Source organism: Tympanuchus pallidicinctus, unplaced genomic scaffold (genome assembly GCF_026119805.1).
Source record: "Tympanuchus pallidicinctus isolate F22 unplaced genomic scaffold, pur_lepc_1.0 scaffold11, whole genome shotgun sequence".
NCBI classification, from domain to species: domain Eukaryota; kingdom Metazoa; phylum Chordata; class Aves; order Galliformes; family Phasianidae; genus Tympanuchus; species Tympanuchus pallidicinctus.
Window position 1 is genome coordinate 19,293,037 of NW_026294627.1, and position 16,283 is coordinate 19,309,319.

Below are 16,283 nucleotides of genomic sequence, written 5' to 3' on the forward strand. Positions count from 1 at the left end.
GTACTACTGAACTATGACTTAAGCTTCCTCTTACAGGAAACCATGAAGTTGCAGTACGTGAAAAGATCAAAAGGCAGTGCAAAAAAAAGCATAATTATCCCAGAGACTCATCCTCACCCAAGGAGACATTTTTATTAGTCTTCTCTCAGTGCACACTAAAGTATCTTCTGTTGCACAGAATAGAAATGTTTTGTGAATTGATGACACTGAAAGCGGAAAAAGGGCATCGTGTATTCTTGGACCAATCTGCAGACATTTTTCCCTATAAAAATACGGCATGAATATTATACTTTGGCCCTACTCGTGACCTTCCATGGCATTGACAATTTAACAGCAAGACTTAGCTTTCATGTGAAACAGTCCATATGAGGTCTCTTGTGTGAGAGTTTCAGCACAATCTACAGAAAAGTTTGTAATCATTTTAATTATGCTTCTCTCTCTTCTTAGAAGTGCCTTAAACTAGAGAATATGGATTGGAAAAAGACAAAACAGGTCAAGCTAGGAAACTAAGCATTTAGTAATAAAAAAATGTGGGAATACCAAAAATAAATAAGACACCAGACAACATGCTAATGACTGTGTCCCTCTTCATAACATCCTAACTGGGGTAGGTAATGTGCTGATGATTATTTCCATCCAAAATGAGATTTGTTAGCTGCAGTGAGTGAGCAATCATACCCTCATCACTGTAGCAGCACTGCAGTTCATAGAATCATGGAATCACAAGGCTGGAAAGGACCTACAAGATCTTCAGTCCAACCATCCTCCTATCACCATTACTACTCCTCTTGTGTTTTCACTTTCACTGTATCTTATATGTGGTCCTTCTGCAGTAGGGCGTGTGATTAGAGGAAATAAAAGAAATGATGCTAATGGGGACATAGGACAACACTTGGCTTTTGCTCAGAGATTTGAGTTGAAACAATATGCGAAGAACTAAACAGTGTTATGATACTATTTTTTGCTCACACAAGTGAAAACCAGCGATTCCAACTTTATGTTACCAGTTTTAACAATTCCCAGACACATGTCTTTTGCCCCCAGAAATGTTTAGAACAGAGAGATGAATGAAATAAGATCTACACAAACTCAGCTGTGCTGTTTACATCAAATGCTGTATTTTACAGATTTTTACATTAGTGTTGGATTGTTTAGAAATCTTAACATTTGCAGGAAAAAAAAAGTTTTGTCTCCAAGGATCCAATAAGAATTCCACCACATACCTACGTTAATAATAGCTTGGTGTAGTTCATCTCTCTACCATCGCCTCCAAGATTAGGTTATTTGAAATAGAAATTTCATTAACTTTATCCCCTTAATTTATTGTATTGAATATGAAATCCTGGTCTTACTGTTGACCATTATTACTCTGCAGTTGATTTCAAGGAACATGAGCGTCATTGTAGCTTTTATTTTCCTTGAATCTGTGTTGTTTATAGTTACAGGGTTTTGTTATAGACATGCACTGGATGGAAAAAATGTTGAAGGAAGGGAAAGCATTATTGCATGGCTATGGGTGTCCTAAATATAGCTAAGAAAACATCTATCAAATTCTACTTCTTTCAGTATCTTTGATAGAAAAATGTGTAACCTCTCTTGTAATGTCCATTAATTTAAGTTTACACAATGATTTGAAGACTAGAGTGTGCAGACACTCTCTGAATAATAGTTGAGCAAAAAATAAATCAAGACTGCAAAAATGAAGTACTAGATTTCTGCCTTAATAAAATGGCAATCAAATGCACGTTTGATATACATACTGATAAGTATGGTGTATGAAAAAAAGAGAGTCAGTGGATCAGTGATGCTGTTGAAAGGAGAATTCAGTTTTGGATGCATTTGCTGTTAAAGCATGTAGAAATTTCATATGTGAAATGAAAAGCAACATTATTATTCATCCCGTTAGGGGGAAACATTTCTTAGGTTCCTATTTTGACAGTATACCAAGACTTGTATGAAAGTAGATAGATTGTAGCAAACTACCTGGACAGAATTTCATTCCATTTATTTTCACATATTAATCCAAAATAAATATTAAGCATTTACATGAAGTATGTTTAGTGCTCTGTGAACACAAGTTTTAAACAGCTCCACGCTTGTGCAGATTTCTTATCCTGAAGTTATACAGTAGGTGGTTCATTTATGATGGAAGAACATGATCATTTGTACAACAAAGACATACTTGTACATCTGTGCACTCCCTTTCAGGAGCAGCACAGAGCTAGAATTCATCTGCCTTCTGGACTTCCAATAAATGAAAGGGTTGAGTAACCAACACGCTGGCTAGACTTCCCTCCCTTCCTGTTCCCTGAGAGCCAGGTCTTTGCCCAGTCCACCCTTCCTTCCTGTCTTAAAAGTGCAATGACAGAAAGATTTTTTTAAAAGTTATATTGACCTTTTATCCCTGCTAAAGGCACGCACTGTAAATTCAGCAGAGAAGGTATGGCTTGGGGAGATTTAACAGGATTCAGTTTGACTGTTTATAGGGAGTGAAATTGTGTAGCTGACATTGAAAGAGGACTAATGATAGACAGCCTATGGGGACACCTGACTGAAACCATTTTCTATTTGCAGTTAAATATTGTGATCTTTTAAAAGATATTGAGCTTCAAGTACGTATTTTTTTTTTTTATGAGCATTGCTGTGATCTTAAAAATAGATGCTTCTCTCAGAAAACCTTGTTGTTTCTGGGTTTTACAGTTATCTTCAGGAAACTGTTTCTCATTGCATCTCATAATGAACAGTTGCTGTTGTGGCAGCTTCAGAAAACCTTCTAGCAAACAATAAAGAAGCAATTGAAATGTCTGAGCAGGTAGTGAATCGTCTGCTCTGGCACTGGCTGATTCATGTCTTTTAAGATCTTATCTGAAGCCTAATGCTTAAAGGCTTTGGTATCCTTCAGCCTGGGCCACTGTAATAATTCATCCTGAAAGGCCTGCTGTTGCTGCTGCAAGCATGGCCTCCATGCCATCTTCCACAGCAGCTTGTTTTCTATTTCAGATAATAATGTATATTGGATCGAGAGCATTCCTAAAATGGAACTGTTACATAAACTTTCATTTTTAGCTTTCTAATGCTCTATATTTAATTTTAGACCGTAAGATCTGAATGCAATCAAAACAATCACACTTTATCCTCAAAATGTTTCCTAAACTTTAGACCACATCACTATGAGTTAGTTGAGTTCTGAGTCTGAAAAACAGAAGAAAGAGATGAGAATTTATTTATCTGAGCTGTCTAAAATACACTAAAATTGTCATTTAAGGCACAACTGACATTGGGAATGGTGTGAACGGTGCTCAGATTCCTGATTTTGGTCTCATTTTAGTCGCAGACTTCACATGGGCTTTGTCTTATGCAAGACACAAGACTGCTGTTGTTCCACAGCACTCCGATGTGCTGTTTTGCATTCAAGCACATGAGAAGACCTGGCGGAGCTGCTGACGTAATCAGCCTACCTGGCACAAAGTACATTCAGCTCCTGCACTCAGCACTTTGTAGGATCAGACCCTGCATGATCCTGAGTTCGTCACAAAACTCCAGATCAGGATTTCATTCATTCTTTAAATGGTTTTCTGTTTGTTGGTTTTTTTTTAATGTACTAAAATGCTGTGGCTGTAAGCGTTCAGTTTCAACACTTATATGGTCCTCTTGGATAAGATTATGGTTGTTTGTTTTACCCAAGCTTCTGATCTTTCATGTATTGCTGGTTTATGGTTTCCTGTAATAGGAAGTTTAAGTCATAGTTCAGGAGTAACAGTTCAAAAATATTCAGTAATGTTGCTGTAATTGGTGACAAAGTTTATATCAAGTGAGCAGTAGCTTTCTTATCCGGTATGACACTAACACTGCTTGTTCAGGGACTTCTAAGGAATGACTTTTAACTATATTTTACTTGTTCACAAAAATATGGAGGAAAGCATATGGAAAAGAGAAGTCTAAATTGCCATACATGATCCTAATAGCAAGATGCGTTTACATAGCCAGTTAGTTAAGGTTATCTCAGAGTTCATGGGTTTTCTCAATTTGTTATGAACTTCAGGAGGGACATTCAGCAGTCACACACAACCCGTGAGCCAGTGCCACTCCTTAATCATCTTTTCCCCTCCTGTCTTTACAGTGTGCTCAAATTAAATATCAACATTGTGTAATGAATAAAAACAAGCCCCTTGAAGAGCTAGGTGTTTTACTGTTGAGTTGGAGGATGTGTGCATTTTAGTATTGTCAATTAACAGTACTTATATTTCAAGAGGAAATTCTGAATATTAGGTATATTAGGTACCTTAAGTTGGACCGTAGATTTATAACTTGAAAAAACACGTGAAAGCAAGAGAGAAAATGTTAAACCATTGAATGTGCTTTTTTTTTTTTTTTAATTATTATTATTTCTTTCTTTTGAAGAAGGTAGAGGGGAGCCTTGATCACTGTTTGCATTGTTGTATTTTCCCTGTAGGTAATAAGCTCAATGAGCTCACTTTCAGAATACTGCCTGCCCTCTATTCTGCGCACTTTGTTTGATTGGTACAAAAGACAGAACGGCATAGAAGATGAATCTCATGAGTACAGACCAAGAACAAGTAATAAATCCAAAAGGTATGATTTTTAATATGTTTTCATGTGCTAGTGACAGATTCTAGGTGAAATATATCACATTTCACCTGTCAGCTTTTGTACATTTATTGAAAATTTTTTTTCATGTTCTTGGAAATCTGCTTTTAGCTTTAACATAAATGAGGTCATTGTGTCTTTAAAATTATGCTGCAGTTAGTTAAGACACTGGTTCTCCCTGCTGTTTTGTATACTGCCATGTTATTTAAATAGTGGTTTGTATAAGCTACAGAATAAGTCTTCTTCACTCGTGAGCAGGTAATAATTCTCTGACATTTAGAAGGAGTTTTTTTCATGCAGCATTGTGCTTTGTCAGAGAAATTTCACCTACGGCTGTTCTCTATCCAAACGACTGCATTGGTTAACGAGCTTTAGTAACATTGACTTAACTCTTAAACAAACAAACAGGCAAAAAGAAAAACCCCAGAACAAATATATTGATCTCTTACGATATCAGGAGTTCCTTGGCAATAAGTAAACTGATTGACATTGAGTCCTGACCGCTTAGTACGGTACATTCTTCAAAGTTTTTCTGAATGCATCTACACACTTCATTAAAACAGCAGACTTGGTGTTTGGAATCACACTGGCAGTTCTTTAGATTACAGTCATAAAATGGCTTAGGTTGAAAGGGACCTTAAATATCGTCAAACTCCAGCCAGCCTAGGCAGACAAACCACCCACCAGACCAAGCTGTCCAGGGCCCCATCCAGCCTGGCCTTGAACACCTCCAGGGATGCCCCATCATGCGCAGATTCCCTAAGCAGCCTTTGCCAGTGCCTTATTACCTTCTGAGTAAAAAATTGCTGACATCTAATCTAAATTTCCCCTCTTTTAGTTTAAAGCCACCTCCTTTGTCCTGTCACTATTAGGCCATGTAAAAAATCTGTCTCCTTCATCCTTAGAAATTCCCTTCCTGTACTGGAAGGATTACTTTTAGTCCAGTATCTACAAAAGTCAATGGTTGCTGGATTGAAGGGATAAGATCTAGTTTTAGATATCAGCAAGGTAGGTATGGACTTGAATCATACTCTCCTAGATTCTTTGTGGTGACTGTAAGGAGGCTATTTGAAAGCATGATTCATCAGTTTGTGCATTGGCATGAGGTGAATCCTTGTCGTAAAATGCCTCTTTGTGCTGACTGCCCCTTATAGGAGCCTTTTATAAGACAGTCAGTTTATATATAAGTTCACATAGAAGTCTTCAGGAACACCACTCAAAATCTAGTTGAAGGGCAGTTTAACAGTGAACCAAGGCCACTCTGTCAATTGATAGTATTACAAAAAGTACATACAAGCAGTCCTTTCTCCAGTTAATGTGAAACCAGGAAAATCAAAATGCAAATAATTCATTTCAACACTGATCAAGCAGAGATTTTAAACACATTCTTAATTAAAAGTACATAAATACATCCAAAATCAATTATTGAGAAGTGTGCTGAGATCTATTGCCCAAAACCTCACTGAAGTCAGTGGTACTTCCCTCAGAAAGTCTACAGGACTGTTTGTTGAATATTGAATATTAACAAAAAGAATTTTACGTTTCATGTCATCTTTTCAGTGCACTTTGTAACTCTATCAGTTGATCCATGCAGATATGTTTTGTAGTTCTGTTGCAAGCTACTCACTTCAGATTCACCAGGAATGTATTTTTACATACGGCAAATGATGCCAAAGTAGAAAAAAAATAGCATTGGAACAGTTAAAAAAAAAAAAAAAAAGTGATTTGTTTATGAATTCTCCATCAGTACTTTAAAGGCAGTTTTTAAAATTCATCACAAGTCTGTATCTGAATTTGATAGCACAAAATAATTTATTGTTTCCCTTCCAAGTGTAGTTGAGAACTGTCTAACTGATGCCATCAGCAAGGAAATCGAAACAAACCCATTTGTTATACTATAGAATCCAGGTTTCCTTGTTTTTTGTTATGTTTTTTTCCTAGAATAGGCATACTTAAACTGGAAAAAAGAAGAAAATGGAAAGTCATATTTCAATATCTGAACACTGGTGAATGTAGCAAGTTAGATTTGTTTTATTTGTCTCAGATTTTAAGAGAGTCTCAGTGCATTACTTCTGAAATGTAATGCAGTTTAGAAAAATAGAACATAATCCCTTGTTAACTACATGCGTAACCGAAGAAAGCACATAATGTGATTTATAACATATCTCCTAAATGGTGTGCTTCTTTTGATTTTGCAGTGACGAACAGCAAAGGGACTACTTAATGGAAAGAAGAGATCTGGCTATTGACTTTATATTTTCTTTAGTATTAATAGAAGTTTTGAAACAGGTATGGAGTTCTTCAATTATGCATTAACTAGTAAATCATGGAAATTACAAAATTTGTTTTATAAAGGATTCTTGTTTCTGTTTCCATCTTCAAAAATCTAATAAAAATGTGAGATACCCCCTGTATGCTTGTTCATTGCTGACTTTCTTGCACATGTGGCATATGTAGTATTCTGCACTCATGCAGGTTTTTGAAGGTGACAGGTTTTTGAAGATGAGGTATTTATCTTCAATTTTAAATGAACTTTAAAGGGACAGCTCATTTCAGCTGTTTTATTAGCTAGCTGCTATTTCTAGTGGTATTGTATCTGTGTAGGAAAGATACCCACAGGTAATATTAATACTGAGGTATTTGGCTTAAAGTGTACTATATGTGTACCAGTTATGTTTTATTTTGTGTTTTCAGATTCCACTTCATCCTGTAATAGATGCTTTGGTACATGATGTTATTAACTTGGCTTTCAAGCACTTTAAATACAAGGAAGGGTAAGGCTCTTTTTCATACCAAAATTGTGTGAAAAAAACCTACTTGCTGACTTGTGTAGATTGCATTTAAGCACCAGACCCCTGACTGACAAACAGAATTCTTTCTTCTCTCTTGCTAGGTACCTTGGTCCTAACACTGGAAATATGCACATTGTCGCGGATTTATATGCAGAAGTTATAGGTGTACTGGCTCAAGCAAAGTGAGTAAAATTGAATACCATTCATAAAGGAAACCTGAGTAGTTTTATTTGCTTAGTATGCAAATATTCTGATTTTCTAAATTTCTTTAAAGATAGCACACAGTAAATCATTTCATCTCATTGGTCCTCTGTTCATTCAGGTGGTCTAGAGCATAAGGTTCAGAAAATCAGATACTTCCTGTTTCCATTGTGTGTTCCAGTCATCCTAAATAAATTCAACTAGACTAAAAAATTAGCAAAATTATTTTCCCTATCTCACCAATGATGGCTGTGGAAACCCCAAAGTGCTGAAGAGAGCTCATTCAAATAGTCTTTTTTCTGTATGCTATTTTTTCTCTAGCTGGGCAAACGTTAAAATGGGTACAGCAACTTAGCAATATTTTAAAGTCTTTCTGTAGTTATTTCAGTTTATTATTTAATGCAACTTCTTCTGAATCCCGTAAATGATTCTTATGGATAGAGAATATCAGCAGACTCATGAGAGAGATAAAAAATGGGTACAACCTCTGTCCCCTATCCCGAGCTGTAGTTAGTGTTATTGTAATGACTGTTAGAAAAAACACAAAGGCAAAAATGGCCTATTTGAATATTTTCATGGTTATCATTTAAGCCTTTTCTTTTGAAAATGCTGCATGTACTTTTCATGATCTTTCAACTTGAATTTTTTTAGTAATGTGAGAGGGCTATTTTAATGATATTGTTAGCTCAAATATTAAAAAGAATCACAAGTGGACAATAATTGGAAAGATGTAGTTACCCATAAGGACTAAGATCAGGCTGTACTCTTTATTTTTCTTTTGAGTTTGTCAGAAGTAAAAGAAAGCTGAACAGAAAGAAATCTATTCACCAGATATTTTACAACCAGATGTGAATCTTCTGTAGCTTTTTCCCCATTTGAATGCCTTACAATACATTTCAAACATGAATGTATACTGTTCTGTAACTAACCAATATGAATTCCTAGATTTCCTGCTGTAAAGAAGAAATTCATGGCAGAATTAAAAGAGCTACGGCATAAAGAACAAAGCCCATATGTAGTTCAAAGCATTATCAGTCTCATAATGGGAATGAAATTCTTCCGTATTAAGATGTATCCTGTGGAGGACTTTGAAGCTTCTCTTCAGTTTATGCAGGTAAAATTCCTGTTGTGATACTTCAGGGGATTTCTCCACACATAATTCTCAGTCCTCCAGTCTCCTAACTCAGGAATGTATCATTTCAAATTGTCATGAGTCTTATACTCAAGTCCCCATCTCCTCCAGCAAAAAGAGTTTTTCTCCAACAAAAAGAGTAGAACCACAACCTCACATACTGGCATCCCACAGCCATTCCTTGCCCTGCATCCCAGCATAGCTGCTCACTGCCTCCAAAGTCAATTTTCCACCCTTGACATAGTTGCCAAAGAAGAATGGAATTTCTGATGTAGAAAACCACAAAGGAAGAGAAAGAAATGAAGCAAAAGCTGGATGGAATTTCCCTTGGATGGATTGTCACCTTCCACCACACCTTCATGCTCCTTCCTCTATAGGGTATCCTGTACCCATCCAGTTTGAGAACCACAAAGACAGAGCATAGTCTGTCTGGCATGCATGCTTTGAACTAACTTATTATATTATTCTGCAAAAAGAAAATCTTATGTGTTTCAACATTTCCACATTTCTGTCTGGTAAAACATGGTAGGTTGTATGCCCTGCAGCACGTTTGTTTTGCTTAACCTTTTTATCTGCTCTTTTTTCTTGGAATCATCTTCATAGATGCAGTTTGTAGCCAGTCAGCCAGTAAAATGAATGTTTTATGTAAATCTCCATGTAAGATCAGCTTATTAATAGTGTCAGTGGAATGCAAAATAACCATATTTAATATTAGATGCTGACAAATAAGGATTTGGCATTGGAATACAAATGCATACAAACAGAGGTATGCAGAATAATTTTTCTAAACCTTGAATGTGAATCACATTATATTTGACTCTTGCAGTGTTTTAAACCATACTTAACAGTACAGAAAAAGTTCATTTTTCTTCTTACCTTGTGTTTTGATGTATGAATGCAGCTTATTATGTGTTGACTTCATGTAAGTTATTCAGAGATGGCAACACATCAAAGCAGTGTGTGTTCAGTAAGTAATCACAAGTAATTCACAAGTAATATGAGTGGATGTGTTGTGTTCTTACTGCACGGCGCTGTTGGAATCCAGTGTTCACTGCTGTTGAAATTGGAAATTAGTGAAGCTCTCATGCATTAGGCTCAAAATCTGGATGCTAATAATCTCTGTCTTGCTCATCACTGGAGTATCTCAGCACCTAATGAATTTTTACATATCCTACAGTGTATCATAAGATTCATTGTAGATAATGATCGTACATATCAGTGATCCATAAGATGATCCTACACTGCATCATAAGATATTTAAGATGTATGTGATATATATATATATGTAAGATGCTTTGTATTGTATACGAAAACCGATTTTGCTCAATTTGATAAAACACATATATAGTTTGATTCTGTGGTAATTCATCTATTTGTTTAAGTATCTACATAGAGTGCTACAGACTCTGTCATACCAGCTCCACTCTGGGAGAGAGACATTTCCAAAGGGTGAGCTGACCTCAGCAGTGGGCTCTGGCAGACCTTGACTTTCACCACCAGCTGGAGAAGGCCATGAAGGCTACTGGCTTTGATCAAGAGCCTCAGCAGTCTAGCAGCAGTGGCTGTAGTGACTGAAGTTACATGATGTAGAACCCTGTGTATAGGCAGGAAAAATTATGCTTGATCTAATCTGTAAACTGTTCTATATGCACATGCAGGGAAAAAGGTCAGGGAAAAAGGATCTTCCTCATAAGGTCAATGGCTTTTGGGACCTGGGATCTAGAGAGAGAAGTAACTGGATAATACGATTTGTTGTCCTCAGAGAAGTGAACAGAAACAACATATGTTTATCTTCTCTGCCTCACATCCTGAGCAGCACAGTTGTGTGGATAGCAGCTTGCTGCACATTTAGGACAAAAGTACATTTTTTATCTTCCCTCTCAATTCCCAATTGCAGGCTGGAAATCACACTGTTATGTTTTGATCTTTCATCAGCAATGCACCATAGCAATTAAATTCATCCCAACATATTTGCTGTAAGATTGTTCCTTGCCAGTTTATCTTACTGGAGAAATATGTTGCTTTTCTGGCCTTACAGATCATTACATAAAGCAGACTGTGTGGAGTATTCTTCCTGCTTCTGAATATATAGAGAGGGAAGGCATGAGATCATTCCCTGCATCCATCTCACTTTCCCCAAAACACTAACCAGAAAAGCTGGAGTAAGGAGAGAGTTAGTGGATCACAGTGGTTGGAGCAAGAGATCCTTGGCCTTGATTTGTGTCCTGCTTTGTGCTTGCAGCAGAATGCAAATTTAGAACTTATCACACAGTACAAGTATTTTCTGTGTGCTTGGCAAGACTTTTTTTCTTGATATGCACTGAGCAGACATTTGGATGTCTTTATTCCAGCTGATACACAATTTATGGTTCTTGTTTTCTTTTGTTTTAGGAATGTGCACATTATTTCCTTGAAGTTAAAGACAAAGATATCAAGCATGCCCTGGCAGGACTGTTTGTTGAAATTCTAGTCCCCGTAGCTGCTGTGAGTTTTATTTTGGGAGTTGTTTGCATAATTTCTTTAAATTAGATAAAACATCTTGAGAAATAGTGTTTCATTAACATGGCATTTTCTTTCAGGCTGTTAAAAATGAAGTGAATGTCCCCTGTCTGAGGAACTTTGTTGAAAGCCTGTATGATACAACACTTGAACTTTCTTCACGAAAGAAGCACTCATTGGTTGGTAACTTTAAGAAGCAGAGGCTGAAATTCACTGTCAGAAATATCCCTTTAACAAGACTCTTGGGAAATTCACAAAACTAGTTGCAAAACTTTTTTTTTGTTTGACTTTATAGCTAATGCATTTCTGTTTGCAGGGTAGGCTGTTGTTTCTGTAAAAAAATAACCATATTTATGTTATTCAGAATACGATCTTAATCAGTCTGAACCAGGCAGATGTTTTCAGCTTCTGGGGCTCTAGCTACTAAACCGTTAGGTTTCCTCACACTTGCTATGTGTAAACATTAGGAGGAGAGAAGAAAGACTAAAGTTCATTTCTTGTCAAGTGAGACATGTGGGAACAACTCTTTCACGGGGCTTAAATAATATTTTGTAAGAATGAAAATATGTATAACACATGCCCTTTTAAATCCGTAACTTGGCTACTGTGCAGCTCTCTGTGTCATTTTTTTCTTGTGAGATGAACAGTGGCGCTGCAGTGTATTTTTGGAAGCAATGAGTTGATCTGAGTTAAATGAAGATCTGAGTCAGTTTGACGCTGGCTGCCTTAAGCAGTTTGTCTCTCCAACTGGGTCAGCGCACGTCAGCGCTGTGCTGTTAGCTAATCCATTTTGAAGCCTTGGGCCTTGTAAGTAAGGAAAGTTGTCGCTTCCGTCCTTTCTTATTGTAGGGGAATGTCCCAAAGTTTCACCTGTTTCCAGGTATTTCGACAACTGCTACTCAGCTGTGCTAGCGAATCTCCTGGGAGGACTGCAGGAGTGTGCTGCTGCTCCCTGCCACTGTTGCACTGCCCGCATCAGTTACACAAATGCTAGGGAATGGCCTAAGCATTCTCCAGGATGCAGTTCTGGTTCTGTTTGAATTACTAGGAGGCTTGGGACAAATTTCTGATTTCTCTCTGCTTGTGTTTGTGTGGCTCTACTCCACTCTGCCAAGTTAATAAAGCCTTGTTGAAACTATAGCAGGGCAAGGGCTTTGCTGTACAGTTTTCACACTAAATAGAACTTCCCCAAACTGGTGGCTGTGCTTGCCAAAGTCAATAGTACATGCTTGACAAAGGATTGCACAGCTGGGGATTAGCATTTGATTGCTCGTCTACACATACCACACTGGAAGCTACATAGTTAAAAATGACAAAATAGACTAGATCTTTGGGAGGGTGTGATTAGAAATACAAACTTTGTGAGGGGGAGGGAAGAAGCAAACAGCCAGCAGAAATAGCTGCAGTGCATACTTTCAGACCTCAGGAAGAAAATGTGCTCTTTGGAGTCTGAGAAGGACCTTCTTTTCTGAGATCAGTGTTTTGTGAATCAGCACATTTACTGAACAGGCAGGGTGGGGACTTCATTTTCTCTCTGAAAGAGTCTGGTCTGAGCTAGCTGAGGTTCTCTTAATAGTAAACAGAAAGAACTAGGAAACTCCTGGAGTTGGTTTGTGTGTCTTCCACCCGAGGGCTCTGAGTTAGGATGAGTTTAACAACCTTGGTATGTGTCTGAGCTCTGTGATCCTGCCAAGTGCTCATAGCATTAATCTCGTAAGAAAATCTTTGAAAAAAGTTATCTTCTGCTATATGGACTTTGGACATAAAGATTATAATAGTAATAATTAATGTACATTTGCCATTTGCTCAAGAAATTAGGTGAAACCTAGATATGGGCAATTTATGCTATGTATTACAGGATTTTGGAGTGTACTTAAAGTAGACTGAGCTGTGACTAATGCTGGAGTTTTAGCATTAATTTTGAGAATCATTGGTCTTTAAAAGTTATCTTATTTTACTATATTTTAAAGTCCTGATTGGCTGTGTTAGCATGAGAATTGAAACCAAAAAGTCTTGCTGAAGCAGCTATGTCAGATTAAAGTCAATAGGTACATTTTTGCCCCTTGTTACTTTCTAGTTCACAGGATGTAACCAGCAGCAGACCCAGGCATTGTCTGTAATTTAGCACACCTCAGCAGTGCATTTGACACATCTCCCAGTCAATGTCATGACTGCTGATTTTGAGAAGTAATTGAGTACAAAAATCCCAACAAACTGTGTCAGTCCTACAGTTTTTATAATAAGGTGTGGATGTTTCCATGCTATCTTTTGTCGTTTGATTGACAGAAATTAACCCTGTCAGAGTCTAAAACTATGCCCCTTCTTTGGGTTTGTGATTGTTTTGTAAGTAGGCATTTGTTTGGTTTTGATGCATTTGTAAAACATATCTTTAGCAGCTTTAGAGAAATGTTCATTTTTAACTTGTAACAATGTGTTTTTGTTGACTAACATTGCACAAAATGATAGATTTAGAACTTAAACATTTGCAGTAGCTCTTTTACATCATTTTTATATTTTGTAGATGCGTGAATAATATATATCATCATCTATTTCCTGTTTAGGCTTTGTATCCTTTGGTAACATGTCTACTTTGTGTCAGTCAGAAGCAGTTCTTTTTAAACAGATGGCATATTTTCCTCAACAACTGCCTGTCCAATCTCAAGGTGAGTATCTTCTGTTTTTAACTACCGTATGAAAACTTAATTAATATTCAGTATCTTGATATGTTGCAAATCCATTTTAGGTAATCATGCTGGATTATTGCCATTAGCTGATCCATACATACTTTTATGCACTGACAGTACATAGTTAGCTATGCAGATTTTGTTGATAACAACTAAGTACACTTCTGCCTAGTTCAATTTTCTCCTGTTTTTCTTCCTCAAATGAAGCCTAAGTCAAACAGCTGTGACACAGGCAGTGTTACTGCTGAAAGTAGCTTGAGTGACTTACCAAAGCTGGCCCAATATTAACTTGCTTTTTTCACAAGGGTATTCTCAAATCTATTACTTCCACAATAACTAGAGTGCCATTCTGCACCTGAAGTGGATTCACATGAAAGGATGGTTCCCAACCCTACCTAAGCAGTGAAGCAATCAGCTGAAATGAAGGGCCTCTTTCCTGCCACTTGCTGAGCCAGTGGTTTGGAGACCTCTGCAGAAGGCACAGGTAGAATATATAATCACTGTCTCAGCTTGGAGTCATGTGGTGGAGGGGGTCTCAGTTAACTGGATGTCGAAATGGAAAACTGTATTGCCAAACAGTCAGAAATCATATACTAGTCCAAAAGTTTCCAAAAATAAATAGCAATCCAGACAGATAATCCAGTGAAATCTAATTCATTCCAGATGCAACAATATCTGGCCACCCTAAGAATTCTCAGATTTTTGGTCTTTCTCTTTTGAATATCTTCTATGTTCTTCATACCAGGTCTGCATCATAGGACAACACCTTTTATACTCACAGAATCAACTAAGGACAGCATTTTCTTTTCAGAGTCAAATTGAGTTGGCTTTCAAATGCATATTTTAAATTGTAGTCTGTATTTAATTCACACTAACCTGATATTTTGCTTTTCTGACAGCTTATATAACACTGGGAGAGGTAGGTCAAATGCATAGGTATCCTGCAGCTACAGGGATGAGGGTACTGGGCAGCTGTGGGGCTATATCTTTTTTTAATGTCACTGTAAAAACTCTGAATCGTGGCATCCATTAAGTGCAGAACTTCGTCTCTAGTTTCTGTCTGAACTTTGTTTTTTTTTTCTAGAATAAAGACCCCAAAATGGCTCGAGTTGCACTGGAATCACTGTACAGACTACTGTGGGTTTACATGATCAGAATTAAATGTGAAAGCAATACAGCTACCCAAAGGTGAGGCGCTATATTTGTTATGATAACCAGGACTTGCAGAGCAGATCTTGCCAATGAAGAGGTGTTACAGTTCTCCTGAACTCCTTTGACTTAAACCTATTCATGCTGTTAAAAAAAAAAAAGCACACAAAAGTACACAATAAAATACTCCCTTCTGTGTCCCTGTTCATTATTTGCCCACCCTGTGGAAGAACAAAAATCACTCTCTGCCTCATTAAATTTAGAAGTAGTTTATTGTTAGTCATAGTATAGTAGTGAAATAAAATAATTGCACTAAATTTTTTAGCTAAGGATCAGAACAAATTATGCCATTACTTTTTCATACTTTCTTAATTTTGTAAATGGTATTGGATTTAAAACTTACATTTCATGACCATTGAAGGTCTGCAAGGACCAGAACTGTCTAATGCTTTTTTCTTTCTTTTACAGTCGACTTATTACGATTGTCACAACACTTTTCCCCAAAGGGTCCCGTGGTGTTGTGCCAAGAGATATGCCCCTAAATATCTTTGTGAAGATAATACAGTTTATTGCGCAGGTATGGGAGATCCACGTGTGTATGTTTCCAATTAATGGATAACTTCCTTTCCCAATAGCAAATAAAGAAATTTCTATTTTCTGATATATATATTTTGCAGTACCATTATTATCATTCATCCAAGTAATGATAATATTATATATGAGTCATTCCAAAAGTAATGCCTCCTATTTATTTCCATGGAAAGTACAACAGATACAAATAACAGTATTTCTCCAAGCAAATTCTTCACAACAAAAAACTGTTTTTCAACATAATCAAATCATCAGGTATACATTTTCACTAGGAATAAAGAAGAATCTGAATGCCATCCTTACAACAATCTTCACTAGTGGAGGTGACCCATTGCTGCCTTGGCTGAAACACACCACCCACTGCCTCACTGTGCTCACATTGACTGTTTGGTCTCCATAAACATTCAGCAAGTTTTGATGAATGTCAATGGGTACCATTTTTTCTGCATGGAAGCATTCAGTGACACACATTTCCTTCATAGGCACTTCCATATCAGATGCCATTTTGTCAGTCTGCCCCTCTGCTGCCATCTGTCACACAGCAACAACACATAATAGAATATTGGTGGGAAAGTTCAACCTCTACTGCCATACCATCAACATCCACCTCTGATGTCATAGACCAAC

The 16,283-nt window shown here is 37.1% G+C and overlaps 1 protein-coding gene across 7 annotated transcripts in view; it reads left to right on the forward strand.

The window, feature by feature from the left end:
• Window positions 1–16,283, forward strand: part of FRY (FRY microtubule binding protein) — a 235,808-nt gene that overhangs the window by 124,556 nt on the left and 94,969 nt on the right. For all 7 annotated transcript variants that reach the window (XM_052671119.1, XM_052671120.1, XM_052671113.1 and 4 more), the window contains 10 exons: window positions 4,454–4,593; window positions 6,807–6,897; window positions 7,303–7,382; window positions 7,502–7,582; window positions 8,547–8,715; window positions 11,125–11,217; window positions 11,313–11,411; window positions 13,794–13,895; window positions 15,001–15,104; window positions 15,534–15,642. In XM_052671119.1, coding sequence (XP_052527079.1) covers window positions 4,454–4,593; window positions 6,807–6,897; window positions 7,303–7,382; window positions 7,502–7,582; window positions 8,547–8,715; window positions 11,125–11,217; window positions 11,313–11,411; window positions 13,794–13,895; window positions 15,001–15,104; window positions 15,534–15,642 — 1,068 coding nt within the window. The remainder of the gene's footprint in view (window positions 1–4,453; window positions 4,594–6,806; window positions 6,898–7,302; window positions 7,383–7,501; window positions 7,583–8,546; window positions 8,716–11,124; window positions 11,218–11,312; window positions 11,412–13,793; window positions 13,896–15,000; window positions 15,105–15,533; window positions 15,643–16,283) is intronic.